The sequence below is a fragment of the Bos indicus x Bos taurus genome, chromosome 5, assembly GCF_003369695.1.
Source record: "Bos indicus x Bos taurus breed Angus x Brahman F1 hybrid chromosome 5, Bos_hybrid_MaternalHap_v2.0, whole genome shotgun sequence".
Classification (NCBI taxonomy): Eukaryota; Metazoa; Chordata; class Mammalia; order Artiodactyla; family Bovidae; genus Bos; species Bos indicus x Bos taurus.
In genome coordinates, this window is record NC_040080.1 from 17073679 (window position 1) to 17090574 (window position 16896).

The 16896-nt window shown below is 43.2% G+C and overlaps 1 protein-coding gene across 1 annotated transcript in view; it reads left to right on the forward strand.

The window, feature by feature from the left end:
* Window positions 1-5942: 5942 nt before the first annotated feature.
* Window positions 5943-16896, forward strand: part of LOC113893398 (antigen WC1.1-like) — a 69358-nt gene continuing 58404 nt past the window's right edge. Inside the window, exons 1-3 of the mRNA XM_027543400.1 lie at window positions 5943-5990; window positions 7802-7963; window positions 12261-12357. Of these exons, the coding sequence (XP_027399201.1) occupies window positions 5943-5990; window positions 7802-7963; window positions 12261-12357 (307 nt within the window). The remainder of the gene's footprint in view (window positions 5991-7801; window positions 7964-12260; window positions 12358-16896) is intronic.

Sequence of the window (16896 nt, forward strand, 5' to 3'; positions counted from 1 at the left end):
ACTGGCTGAATGGATAAAAAACAAGACCCCTACATATGTTGTCTACAAGAGACCCACCTCAAAACAGGGGACACATACAGACTGAAAGTGAAGGGCTGGAAAAAGATTTTCCATGCACATAGGGACCAAAAGAAAGCAGGAGTAGCAATACTTATATCAGATAAAATAGACTTTAAACAAAGGCTGTGAAAAGAGACAAAGATGGTCACTACATAATGATCAAAGGATCAATCCAAGAAGAAGATATAACAATTATAAATATATATGCACCCAACACGGGAGCGCCGCAATATGTAAGACAAATGCTAACAAGTATGAAAGGAGAAATTAACAATAACACAATAATAGTGGCAGACTTTAATACCCCACTCACACCTATGGATAGATCAACTAAACAGAAAATTAACAAGGAAACACAAACTTTAAATGATACAATAGACCAGTTAGACCTAATTGATATCTATAGGATATGTCATCCCAAAACAATGAATTTCACCTTTTTCTCAAGCACACATGGAACTTTCTCCAGGATAGATCACATCCTGGGCCATAAATCTAGCCTTGGTAAATTCAAAAAAATTGAAATCATTCCAAGCATCTTTTCTGACCACAATGCAGTAAGATTAGATCTCAATTACAGGAGAAAAACTATTAAAAATTCCAACATATGGAGGCTGAACAACACGCTGCTGAATAACCAACAAATCACAGAAGAAATCAAAAAAGAAATCAAAATTTGCGTAGAAATGAATGAAAATGAAAACACGACAACCCAAAACCTATGGGACACTTTAAAAGCAGTCCTAAGGGGAAAGTTCATAGCAATATAGGCATACGTCAAGAAACAAGAAAAAACTCAAATAAATAACCTAACCCTACACCTAAAGCAACTAGAAAAGGAAGAAATGGAGAACCACAGGGTCAGTATAAGGAAAGAAATCTTAAAAATTAGGGCAGAAATAAATGCAAAAGAAACAAAAGAGACCATAGCAAAACTCAACAAAGCCAAAAGCTGGTTCTTTGAAAGGATAAATAAAATTGACAAACCATTAGCCAAACTCATCAAGAAACAAAGGGAGAAAAATCAAATCAATAAAATTAAAAATGAAAATGGAGAGATCACAACAGAAAACACAGAAATACAAAGGATCATAAGAGACTACTATCAACAATTATATGCCAATAAAATGGACAACGTGGAAGAAATGGACAAATTCTTAGAAAAGTACAACTTTCCAAAACTCGACCAGGAAGAAATAGAAAATCTTAACAGACCCATCACAGGTACGGAAATTGAAACTGTGATCAAAAATCTTCCAGCAAACAAAAGCCCAGGTCCAGGCAGCTTCACAGCTGAATTCTAACAAAAATTTAGAGAAGAGTGAACACCTATCCTGCTCAAGCTCTTCCAGAAAATTGCAGAGGAAGGTAACCTTCCAAACTCATTCTATGATGCCACCATCACCCTAATACCAAAACCTGACAAAGATCCCACAAAAAAAGAAAACTACAGACCAATATCACTGATGAACATAGATGCAATAATCGTTAACAAAATTCTAGCAATCAGAATCCAACAACACATTAAAAAGATCATACACCATGACCAAGTGGGCTTTATCCCAGGGATGCAAGGATTCTTCAATATCCACAAATCAATCAATGTAATACACCACATTAACAAATTGACAAATAAAAACCATATGATTATCTCAATAGATGCAGAGAAAGCCTTTGACAAAATTCAACATCCATTTGTGATAAAAACTCTCCAGAAAGCAGGAATAGAAGGAACATACCTCAACATAGTAAAAGCTATATATGATAAACCCACAGCAAACATTATCCTCAATGGTGAAAAATTGAAAGCATTTCCTCTAAAGTCAGGAACAAGACAAGGGTGCCCACTTTCACCATTACTATTCAACATAGTTTTGGAAGTTTTGGCCACAGCAATCAGGGCAGAAAAAGAAATAAAAGGAATCCAAATCGGAAAAGAAGAAGTAAAACTCTCACTATTTGCAGATGACATGATCCTCTACATAGAAAACTCTATAGACTCCACCGGAAAATTACTAGAGCTAATCAATGAATATAGTAAAGTTGCAGGATGTAAACTCAACACACAGAAATCCCTTGCATTCCTATACACTAATAATGAGAAAACAGAAAGAGAAATTAAGGAAACAATTCCATTCACCATTGCAAGGAAAAGAATAAAATACTTAGGAATATGTTTACCTAAAGAAACTAAAGACCTATATGTAGAAAACTATAAAACACTGGTGAAAGAAATCAAAGAGGACACTAATAGATGGAGAAATATACCATGTTCATAGATTGGAAGAATCAATATAGTGAAAATGAGTATACTACCCAAAGCAATCTATAGATTCAATGCAATCCCTATCAAGCTACCAATGGCATTCTTCACAGAGCTAGAGCAAATAATTTCACAATTTGTATGGAAATACAAAAAACCTCAAATAGCCAAAACTATCTTGAGAAAGAATAGAACTGGAGGAATCAACGTTCCTGACTTCAAGCTCTACTAGAAAGCCACAGTTATCAAGACAGTATGGTACTGGCACAAAGACAGAAATATAGATCAATGGAACAAAATAGAAAGCCCAGAGATAAATCTACGCACATATGGACACCTTATCTTTGACAAAGGAGGCAAGAATATACAATGGATTAAACACAATCTCTTTAACAAGTGGTGCTGGGAAAATTGGTCAACCACCTGTAAAAGAATGAAACTAGAACACTTTCTAACACCATACACAAAAATAAACTCAAAATGGATTAAAGATCTAAACGTTAGACCAGAAACTATAAAACTCCTAGAGGAGAACATAGGCAAAACATTCTCCGACATATATCACAGCAGGATCCTCTATGATCCACCTCCCAGAATATTGGAAATAAAGGCAAAAATAAACAAATGGGACCTAATTAAACTTAAAAGCTTCTGCACAACAAAGGAAATTATAAGCAAGGTGAAAAGACAACTTTCAGAATGGGAGAAAATAATAGCAAATGAAGCAACTGACAAACAACTAATCTCAAAAATATACAAGCAACTCCTACAGCTCAATTCCAGAAAAATGAATGACCCAATCAAAAAATGGGCCAAAGAACTAAACAGACATTTCTCCAAAGAAGACATACAGATGGCTAACAAACACATGAAAAGATGCTCAACATCACTCATTATCAGAGAAATGTAAATCAAAACCACAATGCAGTATCATTTCTCACCAGTCAGAATGGCTGTGGTCCAAAAGTCTACAAGTAATAACTGCTGGAGAGGGTGTGGAGAAAAGGGAACCCTCTTACACTGTTGGTGGGAATGCAAACTAGTACAGCCACTATGGAGAACAGTGTGGAGATTCCTTAAAAAACTGGAACTAGAACTGCCTTATGATCCAGCAATCCCACTGCTGGGCATACACACTGAGGAAACCAGAATTGAAAGAGACACATGTACCTCAATGTTCTTGCAGCACTGTTTATAATAGCCAGGACATGGAAGCAACCTAGATGTCCATCAGCAGATGAATATATAAGAAAGCTGTGGTACATATACACAATGGAGTATTACTCAGCCATTAAAAAGAATACATTTGAATCAGTTCTAATGAGGTGGATGAAACTGGAGCCTATTATACAGAGTGAAGTAAGCCAGAAAGAAAAACACCAATACAGTATACTAACGAACATATATGGAATTTAGAAAGATGGTAACAGTAACCCTGTATACGAGACAGCAAAAGAGACACTGATGTATAGAACAGTCTTTTGGACTCTGTGGGAGAGGGAAAGGGTGGGATGATTTGGGAGAATGGTATTGAAACATGTATAATATCATATATGAAACGAGTCGCCAGTCCAGGTTCGATGCGCGATACTGGATGCTTGGGGCTGGTGCACTGGGACGACCCAGAGGGATGGTATAGGGAGGGAGGAGGGAGGAGGGTTCAGGATGGGGAACACATGTATACCTGTGGCGGATTCATTTTGATATATGGCAAAACCAGTACAATATTGTAAAGTTAAAAAATTAAATTAAATTTAAAAAAAATCAAATTTTGCCCTGTTAATTGCTGAAAGCATTTGACTTAAAAAAAAAAAGTATCAATTAGCTAAATAATGTCCTCAAAACTAGTTCTTTATGTTTAAGACACTTTCTTTTAAAAGTCTAGAATAGTACCATTCAGTCATTCAATAAACATTAGCTGAGCATCTATTAGTCAAGGCTATGGTTTTTCCAGTGGTCATGTATGGATGTGAGAGTTGGACTGTGAAGAAAGCTGAGTGCCGAAGAATTGATGCTTTTGAACTGTGGTGTTGGAGAAGACTCTTGAGAGTCCCTTGGCCTGCAAGGAGATCCAACCAGTCCATTCTAAAGGAGATCAGTCCTTGGTGTTCATTGGAAGGACTGATGTTGAAGCTGAAACTCCAATAATTTGGCCGCCTGATGCAAAGAGCTAACTCATTGGAAAAGACCCTAATGCTGGGACGAATTGGGTGGGCAGGAGGAGAAGGGAACAACAGAGGATGAGATGGCTGGATGGCATCACTGACTCGATGGACATGAGTTTGAGTGAAGTCTGGGAGTGGGTGATGGACAGGGAGGCCTGGTGTGCTGTGATTCATGGGGTCGCAAAGAGTTGGACACTACTGAGAGACTGAACTGAACTGAACTGAACTGAGCATCTATTAACTTATAGAGAGTAGAAATACAGAGCTTATACACAGGAACAGGCTTCACTCCAATCCTGGGCCTTGGCAGGGCCTCAGCAGATGCCTGCAGCCTGTAGGAGCCTTGGAAAGCATGCCCAGATGTGGAAAGATTCGATGATAAGGAAAAGAGGATCTGTTCCAGACTTGCAGATGTTAAAGGAGAAGCACATTTTGCTGTGTTTCCGGTATTCTTATCCTGGTCTGCAGCTTGGACTCAGCTGCACCAAAGCTCCATGTGCAATAGAGCATCAGTTTCATAGAGTTCAAGTCTGAGCAACCACACAGGCTTTAAACTATGAGGGCCATCCCAGTGGCACTAATCTTGGGTTTAAGAGGCTTAAGAATGACCACCCACAGGAGCTCAATAGCTCTGGAGTTGGTCATTACATCAACTTTGAGCAGAGGTGGATTAATTATGAAGCTATTGAAGCTTCACTTTCATAGCCTCTCCTTACACCAGCCCCTTCCAAGTCCCATGAGGGAAGCCCTAGGGCTGTGCTCACAAGGATATAGGTTTTGAAACAGCCATTTTCTTGAGATGAGGAAAAAAATATTCAGCAAGATCACTTCTTAACCAAAGGTGAAGTAGTTTATTAAGTGCTGCTGCTGCTAAGTCGCTTCAGTCGTGTCCGACTCTGTGCGACCCCATAGACGGCAGCTCACCAGGCTCCCCCATCCCTGGGATTCTCCAGGCAAGAACACTGAAGTGGGTTGCCATTTCCTTTTCCAACGCATGAAAGTGAAAAGTGAAAGTGAAGTCACTCAGTCGTGTCCCACTCTTAGCGACCCCATGGACTGCAGCCTACCAGGCTCCTCCGTCCATTGGACTCTCCAGGCAAGAGCACTGGAGTTGGTTGCCATTTCCTTCTCCAATGCATGAAAGTGAGAAGTGAAAGTGAAGTCACTCAGTTGTGTCCCACTCTTAGTGACCCCATGGACTGAAGCCTACCAGGCTCCTCCGTCCATGAGATTTTCCAGGCAAGAGTACTGGAGTGGGGTGCCATTGCCTTCTCCATTATTAAGTGCATGGAGCACTAAATCCAGGAATCAAATTTGTTCAGGAAATCAAGAAAAGACTTAGGGGGCTTAGAAAGTACATGTTGCCTTTTCATTAGTACAGGATTGGTGGAAGGTAAAAACAGGATCAAAGATGATGAACTGACTAACTCAGAGGAAAGGGGAGCTGTTTAAGGATGAAGGTCAAGATGCTAAGAGACAAATTCGGGAAACTGAGCCTGACTGTCAGCACAGAGTGATGTAAAGGGAACAGGAGATGTACCAGGGGTGGGTGCTCTTAAACTGGACTTAGATCTAGTTGTTGGTCAATCAGAAATGGTGACTGAGAAACAACCAAGCCCAACAGAGGAAACAAGGTGAGACCTGAGGGAGCAGCTTGGGATGAAGACACAGAAGGATGGGGAGATCCAGGAAAGTACCTGCTTCATGTGACAGATTCTGTCTTCTTTTCAAGTCTTCTTTCTCCTTTGTATCCATCAGAAGAGACTCTGCTCTGCTGCTGGATAAAGTGACCCCCAAATCTCACACACACACACACACACAGATACAAATGCACACATACACACGCACTCATATACACACACATGCACACTCATCACAACCTACAGATGTTTGTGGTCAGTGAGGCTCTTGCACATGCACCATCTGGAACATGCAGCTTCTGGGGCAGGAAAAAGAGACAGACTAGAGAGTCACATTTGGGCTTTTCATGCCTCCACTCAGAAGTGACACAGGTGACACCACCCATGTTTCATTGGCCAGAATGAGTCACCGGGGAGTAGAAATACAGCTATTTGACAAGTATTACTGTCTATCCACATCCTTCAGTAGAACTCTTGACAGCAGTCCTGTCAGTTTTTTCTCACCTTGGAGAAGCTTCTGAGGTACAGCTTTGTGCAGAGATTGAACATGATCTGACCCTCTGGAGTGGGCTTGAAGGCATTTTCTATTTGGATCCTTTGGCTGGTGTGTCTCTGACTCCTTACTCCACCTCAGTCTGTGCTGAGTGGGATTAGTCAGATTTTGCCCCCACCTCCCTTCCCCACTCAGTATCACTAACTGCATAGTGATTTTCCACATTTCTTCATGCGTTCATTTCTTATCCAATGTTTGTTATACTCCTTCTATGTGCCTTTACTTGACCTTATAGACACATTGAAGAACAAGACACAATACTTGCTCTCAAGAAGCCCCCGCTTTAGAGACAATAAGAAAGTTTTTACAGATTGAAGAGACACAGCAGTAATTTTGAGCTGCAAGAATTAGAAAGAGTTCATGGAGGTGACAACTCTGTGCATCTAAAAACAGGGAAAGATATACGTATTTTCTTTCTGTAGTGGGCTTGAAAATGTGTCCTCTAGGATTCAAATATGCATAAATGTAATATTCACTATTTTTATAACTGATTTCATCTTGTGCAGTAGCAAGTGGTGTTTGCATGGATTGAATGTTCCACAAAGTTAACACAGACTCTCCCATTTAAAATCGCAGACTCTCCCATTTAAAATTTGTCCCCCTAGTTAGCTCGGGTTTATGGTAATAACTATCTTGTCAACTCTAATTGAAGCTCCCTGCTGAGACTGGTTTTCCTGTATTTAAGGAGACATCTTCTTCTTTTTTTTTTTTAAAGTTAAAAATAACAAATTTATTTATTTATTTATTTATTTTTTTCTTAATTAGTATACATGTGTTCCCCATCCTGAACCCTCCTCCCTCCTCCTCACCACACCATCCCTCTGGGTCGTCCCAGTGCACCAGCCCCAAGCATCCAGCATCGTGCATTGAACCTGGACTGGCATCTCGTTTCATACATGACATTTCACATCTTCTTTTCTCTCTTCCCCTAGATGATGTCTGGGATGGGAGGGTTTCTTACTTCCCAACAGCAGAGGGGAAGGGTCCTTGGTCTGCATGCTCTCCATTTAGAATCTGCTTGTCTTTGATTTAGTAGCTTTGATTGCTCTGGGCTCTGGGTATCTGAAGCTGCACTATGGCGGAATGAATGAGGCCAATTCAGTGCCACACTCTCTCTTAGATGTTGCTGGTTATAGACTGTAAAGGGCTGAAGAGAGATGATGATCTGGACCTCAGCCAGCTCATGCCCAAGCTCATCACATGCCCTTGTGATGAAGTGGTCTTTAGTAAAGAAGCCTTTACCAACCTTGGTCTCATCCATACAAGGAACACAGATGGTGAGGTGGGTCTCCAAAACTTTGGTGTAACAAATCAATTAATTGTTTCCTTTTAAAGTTGTATAGTTATTTTTTAATCCAAAAATATTTTGTATATTAGTCACTCTGATTGGTCCTGAAAATGTCCCTCTACCAAGGATATTTAATTATTAATTTTCCCAGCAAAGAGATTACTTAACCTCTGAAACCTCCATATTTTCATAGTGATTTGGGTATAATAATGGTACATATTGTATTGCTTTACAATCCATAAGATGAAATAAGCAGTCTAAGTTAAAGAACAGGATTCTTCCTGCTCTTTACTTCTGCACTTGTAATTCAATATAGAAGCTGTTAAACTAACTTTTTTTATAACAGAATTTCTTCCTGTTACAGTTATGTGTGGTTTGAATTGAAAATATGCCAAAAGATAAGTATATAAACATCTGGACCACATGGCCATATCTGATTAAGACCAGACCAGGAGGCTTCATGGTGTTCACCTGTCAAGTGTGCTGAGGTCTGTCTTCTTTATCTTCGGATATACAAAGATGCAGCATTTTTGTTTAGAACTGGCTCTCTCAGCACTGCTCTTGGAATGGGGCCAGCCTTGTTTCTGGTATTGCAATTGACTGCATTCATTGCAGAAAAGTGTAGAAGTGAACCATACATAGCTTATATCATTTAATCATATTGAAATATCATTACAACAATTGACACAACTTGCATTGTGCTGTTAAGTCCTCAAATCAAGTTAAATTATATCTCAAAAGATTTATTTTGATTGAAATGATTTGTGCAAAATATCTGGCTGACATCCATTCATTCAGGTATACAAGAGACACCATTTAGGTGTCTCTTAGCAGGCATTGGGGATAAGGAGGTGAATTAGACACAGAACATTTACCAAGTCCATTTATAAAGTAAAATTAGCAAGTAAACAACTTAATTCATGAGGTTCACAGTTGGTAAGGTCGAGGTTCATGAGCAGTAGAACCTCTGTCTGGGGCACAGAGAGAAAGGGCAATGTGTGGAAGACTCACAACTCTGGCCCCAATCACTGTCACAGCATGTGGTTCCTGGGAGAGTTCTGACAGCTCCAGTCAAGGCTCCAGGTAACAGAATTGAATTCCTGTTCTAGAGTCCTGGGATTCCTGGGATGGGATGGAGAGAGGGGCCCTAATATTGTTTCTCCACCAAGATGATGTACTACTGTTGACTAGTTATATCTCTTACTAATGCCAACTCATTTAATTCTAACCAAAACTCTGTCATCTATACACAAGTATAACTCTTCTTTTACAGACAAAGCCACTATACAGAGAATGTAAGGACCCTGTTCAAGGTCACACACATGGTATGTGGCTGAGCTCTGAGTCAGGCCAGGCAGACTGGTTCCTGAGCCTGTTCTCCTGACCCCTGAAGTTCACATGGACACAGCTGGGTTAGTGTCCTCCCTAAAGCTTCCCTCCTTCAAATCTTGGATAAGATGGGACACTGAGATTTCCTTATGTGTCAGAGAAGACGAATCTTCATCAGAGGGTGAGTTGGTCCATGCTGACCCTGCATCCCCAGCTCTGGGTAGAGGGTGCTGCCTGGGCCCAGCCTGCCAGGCCTGGGTTAACCCCTCCTTCCAGCCCACTCCATCCTTATAATGGGGTATGGAGTCCCTAACAGTATGTTACCTACGAGGTCTCAATCCTGAGGTGAGACTATGTGTACCTGGTTCACTAAACTCATCTCTGTGTCATCCTGTGGGAGGAATGACTGGACTCTAGGAAGCACGTCCTGTGTTCTAGGTGTTTGTCTGGTGGTTTCCGGTGATGCTGCAGAGTCCATAACTGGGTAAGGAATGGTGACTCTGGGTCCCAGGGGGAGAAGAGCATCGACTCTAGTGACTGAGCAGATCCTGTTCCTACCCTAGCACCTGAGTTTATATTCTGGTTCTGACATTTATAATCGGTTATTATCACTACTGTGTTAAGCATCCAGAAGGAGATGGGGTTCATGTACAGATGGGGGCTTGGAAGTCAGAGGAACACAGGACAAGTGTTATAAAATAACAGGTTAATATTAACATATTTAGAGGGAGAAAAGCATGTGTTCAATTGACTTTTCTCCCTTTTCATTTACCTGAGTCTCAAGTAGGAAGGATGGGTATGTTAGGACAGAGAAACTGTGTCTGCTGACCGGGATGAGGGGTCCTTCCAGTGGGGGATGTGACAAGTCTGTGGACTGGTCCACAGCTTCCCTCCGTGTTGGCTTCATTAAGACCTTCAGGTGTGGGTGGGGAAGGGTGTGACGCCATCTCTGAGCTCTGGTGGGGACTCTGGGGCGTGTGTGTCACAGGTGGGTCCTTCCCAAGTTTGTGCTGAAATGATGAGAGTCAGCGTGAGGGGGCCTCACGGTGGGTTTGTGTGGACCAGAAGGTGTATCATGGGAATCTTGAGCCTGAGGGAGTATGAGGAATGAGGGCAGTTTGTTAGTGACCTTGACTTTCGATGGGGGAGCTCTGTCTTGCATCCTTACTGCTCTTCTCTGTCTCTATATGCATCCCTGGGCTACTTTCTGGAGAGCATCTGGGGGCTTCTCTGATCAGTGGGACACAACAAGGCAGCAATGGCCACACTGGACATCAGTCCCTCCTGCTTGGCTCTGTGCCCTCAGTCCACCTGGAATTCCGTTCTTGCCGCCAACTTTCCTCTTGAACTCAGAATGAATGGACTTCTCTTTTCTGCTTTGTTAGCATCTTCTTTGCCCCTTGCCTGCAGCCAGAGTGCAGCAGAATACTTTCTATTTATCATTCTCTCTGGGGGCAGTTCCCTTAAATAATATTTTGCATCTTCTTTAGTTATGGCTAATAATACAGGTGGGTTCTGAATCCTATCAAACCAAACTTTCCCTTTCCAAAGGCAGAAATCGTGAAGTTTAGAAAATGTTAATCTTTCTAAGCTATATATTTTCTTCTATAGAGCCCCACTCCTATTTTGGAGGGTTAGGGTTGAATGATGACTACTACTTTCTCTTTGTTTCCTGTAACAGCAATCTCTTTCTCTCCTGAAGCATCATTTGTTGACTAGGTGAAAGGGGTATTTCATATAAAATGAAATGCAATAAAGGGAAAGGGATTTAGCATGTGTGAAAATCCCTTATAGGGCTTCCCAGGTGGTTCAGCAATAAAGAACCCCCCTGTCAATGCAGGAGACACAGGAGACATGGATTTGATCCTTGGGTCTAGAGGAACCCCTCGAGAAGGAAATGGCAACCCACTCTAGTATTCTTGTTTGGGAAAGCCTATGGACGGAGGAGCCTGGCGGGTTACATCCCAGGGGTCACAAAGAGTAGGACACAACTGAGCATAAATACACCTTCTCCAGGACCCAGTCTCCAGATCATTCTGAGAAGAGAAGAAAGACCAGCAGACTCATCCCCTCAACTTAATGGTTTCCACCTCACCCTCTCCATGGTCACCTGTGAATTCCTGAAATCCTTGTCCTCATTTTCTGCTGGCCCAATAAATATTCTTGTATTTCAAGCCTTCTTGTAGTACTCTGCTTCCAGCCTGAGGTCAGTACTGGGAAGATCAGTGTTTGATTCCACTAGAGTTATTCCCCGAGGGCCAATCGTTTCCACAACCTGACTCTGTGAAATCTCAGTCCTTGGGGATTGGCCAGGGTGATCAGAGGAAAGAAAGGTACTCATAGTTTTCTACGCCAGCCCTGATTATGGGGCCTGGCTCTCAGGACCACGGAAGAAGGAGGTCAAAGGACCGTGTTGCTCATATAAGGAGATGTTGAAGATTCAGAAGCTCATTGGTGTCTGAGCTGCAGAAAGTGGCAGATGCAGCCTCCGATAGTGCCTGAAATGGTGAGAGGTGTCGCTATTGGCTCTCGGGAGGGAGGGTGTAAGGGGTGGTCTATATAGACCCCAGTCGGCACCCTGACGCCTCCTCACAGGCTGATCCTGCAGCTGGGACTGTGACCTTGAGGACGTGGGGTCAGGATGGCTCTGGGCAGACACCTCTCCCTGCGGGGACTCTGTGTCCTCCTCCTCGGCACCGTGGTGGGTGGTCAAGGTAAGAGCTGCCCCTGTCCTGGGTCCACAGCAGGGAGTGGATGCCTTGATGAAGGGAAAGGTGTGTGGAGTTGTGGAGCTGCAGTCTTAGTGTTTTTCACCAAAAAGGAAGCACTGTGGCTGAGAATACTGGTCCGTCTCCTGTGGGGGGTCCACCGGTCATAGCGGCAGATTTTACAGAGCAGTGAGGTTTGGTCTGGACCGAGCTGGGTCAGCCTGAGTCTCCTCCGCTGTCTCCCTTGTCCTCAGGGAGCTTCGAGGGTCCCAATGGCTCCCAGTGTGTGCAAGTTCCAGCGACTAACCCCAGCTGGCACTCTGGGCTGTTCCCACCTGCTCCACGTGCCTGGTATGTGAGCACTGCCCCTGGGTCCCCGTGTTTCCTGTGTCTGTGCTCCTGTAGGCTCTGTGCTTGTGTTTTTTTTTTGTGTGTGTGTGTGTGTATGTGTGCAGGTGAGGAGTGTGTGAGGGTGTGCGTGTGTGAGGGTATGAGAAGTATGTGTGTGTGTGTGTGAGGAGTGTGTGAGGGTGTATGTGTGTGTGAGAAGTTTATGTATTTGTGTGTGTGAGGGTGTGAAGAGTGTGTATGTGTGTGTTTGGAGTATGTGAGGAGTGTCTGAGTGGTGTATGAGGGTGTGTGAGGAGTATGTGAGGGTGAGTGAGGGTGTGTGAGGAGTGTTTGAGTAGCGTGGGAGATTGTGTGAATTTGTGTGAGAATATGTGTGTGTATGTGGGAGTGTGTGAGGCTGTGTGTGTAAGGGGGATGGAGCCTGTCTGCATGACAGGAACGGGGCTGCTGAGCATGGACTGAGTCCATTGGCCTGTGAAGCACACAGGGTGTCCACAGGGCTGGGTGTCACGGCCACTCCTTGTAACTGGATCAGAGATAATTGTGCACCTGCCTGCCTCTCTCCGGCTCCCATCCCCCAGGCTCCCCTCTGCTTGTTGACGTGTCTGCCCAGCACTGGGCTCTGTGAGAGGTTCTGTCTGCTGGCCTCGCCTGTTCCCCCCAGGTGTCATTAGGGAGCAGAGAAGCCCGCATCCAGGAGAGGGGACCGCTTGTCTGTAGAGATCAGTTGATGCATAGCCTCAGGTGTCTAAGTTCCCAAGTCCCTGCCCCAGTCCCGGTGACTCATTTTCTGATGTGCTGGGAGCCTGGGATGGTCCTTTTCCCTCCCAGGATCTGCTGTGACTCTGTAGGGAGCACTTTCTCTCGTGCCCTCTCCTGTCCCTCCCTGGGAGCTGCTTTCCCCTGAGTGAAAGTGGAGTATGTTATCAATCCTTCTTCATGGTCTGCAAGGTTTCTTTGGACAAATATGCCAATCTCCTTACGGGAGTCCTCTTGGGTGACAGGATATTTTTCTTCTCTTTAGACATTTAGAGTTCTCTCTTTGTCTTTGCTTTTGGATGGTTTACTCTGTGCGTCTTGGAGAAGGTTGTTTTGAATTGAAATTTTGGGGTTACTTATTAGCTTCTTGAACTTACATGTCCAGATTTCCCCCAGGTTTTGGAAATTCTCAGTCTTTCTTTCTTTGCTAGGTCTCCTGGCTGCATGCGGGCTTTCTCTAGCTGTGGTAAGCAGGGGCTGCTCCTCGCTGCAGTGCACAGACTTCTCATTGTGGTGGCTTCTCTTGGTGCAGAGCACAGGCTCTAGGTGCACAGGTTTCAGCAGCTGTGGCACACCAGCTTAGTTGCTCTGCGGCATGTGGAGTCTTCCTGGACCAGGGATTGAACTCACGTCCCCTGCACTGGCAGGCGTATTCTTATCCACTTCATCACCAGGGAATTCCTCAGCCATTATTTCTTTTCTCCTGTGACTCCATTCAATACATTGTTTCTTTTTATGGTGTGCATAGTTCCCACTGCTTTCTATATTCTTTTCATTCTCTTTTTGTTCCTCTATTCAACTGATCTTTCTTCTAACTTTTTGGTTCTTTTTTTTTTTTCTTTTCCTTGGTCATGTTTGTTGTTGAATCTCTGTACTGAATTCTTCAGTTTACTCATTGTATTGTGTTCATGCTAAATCACCTCCGTCATGTGTGATTCTTTGTGACCCCATGGACTGTAGCCCTCCAGGGTCCTCTGTCCTTGGGATTCACCAGGCAAGAATACTGGAGTGGGTTGCTATGTACTCCTCCAGGGGGTCTTCCAGACCCAGGGATTGAACTCGAGTCTCTTACATCTCCTGCACTGGCAGATGGGTTCTTTACCACTAACGTCACCTGGAAAACCCATTCATTTATTATTCAGCTTCAAAATATCTGGCTAGTTCTTTTTTTTTTTTTAAGTATATGTCTTTATTGCTCTTATTTTATTTGTATTATTTTCCTGTTATCCATAAATATTTGAATTTTCTTGTAACTCTCTGAGCATCTTTTGAAGTATTATTTTGAATTCTTTGTCAGGCAGTTCTTGGATCTCCATTAATTTGAGCTGGTTACAAGAGGTTTACTGTATTCCTTTGGTGTCATTCTCTTGTAGATGTCTGCACATTTAAAAAAGCTGTCACCTCTGCCAGACTCTATGTCCTGATTCAGTAGAGAAAGCCTTTCACTTCTGGGTAGTGGCACACTGGAATGTACTGAGGGTGCCAAGTGCAGAGGCATAAGGTGGCACTGGGTCCGGGAGGGCATGAGGCTGTTTGGCTCAGGCTGCTGATGTCCACAGCACTGACAACTGTGTGGTGTTTGGCAAGTGTTGCAGGGGGTCTGCTGTCACTGGAATGGTAGTTAGTGTTCTCAGCAGTGCCTCTGGTTCCAGAGCCTAGGGTCATGACCAGCAGTGGTAGTGGCCAGAGCCAATGGTGTGTGCACATTTGGCTTTGGGGGCTTGTTGCAGGTGCCTCTGTCGGGGAGTTAATGGTTGCAGGTGCTCAGGTTGTGGAAAGGCCTAGGAAGACAGCAAAGGCCAAGACCAACAATGGCTCATTGCTCAAACTCATGTCCATTGAGTTGGTGATGCTATCTAACATCTGATCCTGTGCTGCTCTTCTCCTTGTCCTTCAGTCTTTCCCAGCATCAGGGTCTTTTCCAATGAGTCAGCTCTTTGCATCAGGTGGCCAAAATATTAGAGCTTCAGCTCCAGCATCAGTCTTTTCAATAAATATTCAGGGTGGATTTCCTTTAGGATTGACTGGTTCTATCTCCTTGCTCTCCAAAGAACTCTCAAGAGTCTTCTCAAGCACCACAGTTTGAAAGCATCGATTCTTCAGGGCTCAGCCTTATTTACTGTCCAACTCTCACATCCATTCATGACTACTGGAAACCATCATCTGTGCTGTTATTAATTCTTTCAGGGGTAAAATCTGCTGCATCTGTCTGCAGAGCACGTCACTGTGAACTGTGATTTCTCCTGTCATGTGGTTGCTATTGGTCCTTTGCTCTTCTTTCTTATGCCTAGCCATCTCTATAAGACTGGCTCAGCTTTGCAGGTCTGCGTGAAGTGAACCTGAAGCAGGACTTTCATATGGTGCCCCCAAAGGCTAGGGACACTGGTTACTCAGCCTGCTCTTACCCTCCTGGTGAGAGGAACTCTCCTGGCACCCTTGACACTGAGTGATTCTGGTTTGGAGGATGTAATGATGCCTCCAAAATGATAGTATCTTGGCATGGTCAAACTTCTTAGGGTACTCAGATCTTCTGGAGCTGTTTTTGTTACTGATGGCTGTCTAAGTTTGGTCTTTTTTCATAGGATGGAGGCTGCTGTCTCCTACATCAGCATTTTGGTAATGGCACATTTGAGGTCTTTATTCTTTGAGAGAATGGTTTTGAGTGTAGAATTTTAGATTGGCAATTTTATTTTTTTCTTTCGGTAAATCTAAGGCTTCAGTCTACTCTACCCTGACATCTCTTTTTGTTCTTGGGGTTTTAGATGTTAGTATAGATGTTTCTCAATTTTATATACCTAGTCTTTATCTTAGTATTTTTCTTTCTGTCAATTTTCTGCTGTTATTTTCCATTTTAGTAAAAGTAAGCTAGGTATGGTATAGTAAAAATACAAAATGTATCCTTATATAACATGTTCTGTTCACTTTGGCAGGACTTCTGCTATGGTAATTCTTCAAGCACTCAGGTTGTTGGATTCTCCACCATTGTATTATATCCCACTGTGATACAAGGCTGCAATATTCACTGTGGTAGAAAAATATACTGGCTCTTAAATGTTTCTATGTGGAAGTGACATCATTTGTTCTGCCACTTTGTTGAATGAGCCAGATCACATGGTTATGCTTAACTTCAAATAGGCAAGGAAGTATTACTATTTCCACATGCTCATAAAAGAGAATTTTAAATGTTGTTGAACACTAGTAATGTCTCCATCTATAATGTTCCTACAAATGAACTCCTTTTTAATGCAGAAACCAGAGTCATCTTGAAACTTAATCGCTAAAGTGACATCTGATCACTTTTTTCAAATTCCATTTGTTAGATGCGTGTTACTAGGTACATTGGAGTGTGGATTACACAAGGACATGAACACCAGGTGGCAGGAATAGCCAGGACATTTCAGAGCCTGTTACCCCAGCCTCTGTTCCTGAGCTGGATGAGATGCTCCTTACGGACAGGGAAGGAGAGGGACGATTCCTTCCCGGATCCGGGGCCATGAGCTGTAACTGATGGGGAAGCTGGGCCCTAGTAGCCATGGGCACATCTACAGGGAGGGCAGCATCCAGAGTCCCTGAAGGCCTGTCCTCGGTGGTGTCCCTGGAGCTGGTTCTACAGGCTCGTGAGAAACACCTGGTGCATCACTTCCTGCTCCAGGTTCAGTGATGGCACATTGGGAGCTTAGAGTTAGCCACGGTGGGAATGTTTATATCACAGAGGTCAGGAAATACTATATCCCATGCACTCTTTTACTCCTCAGAGAGCTTACATTTTAAACATACACC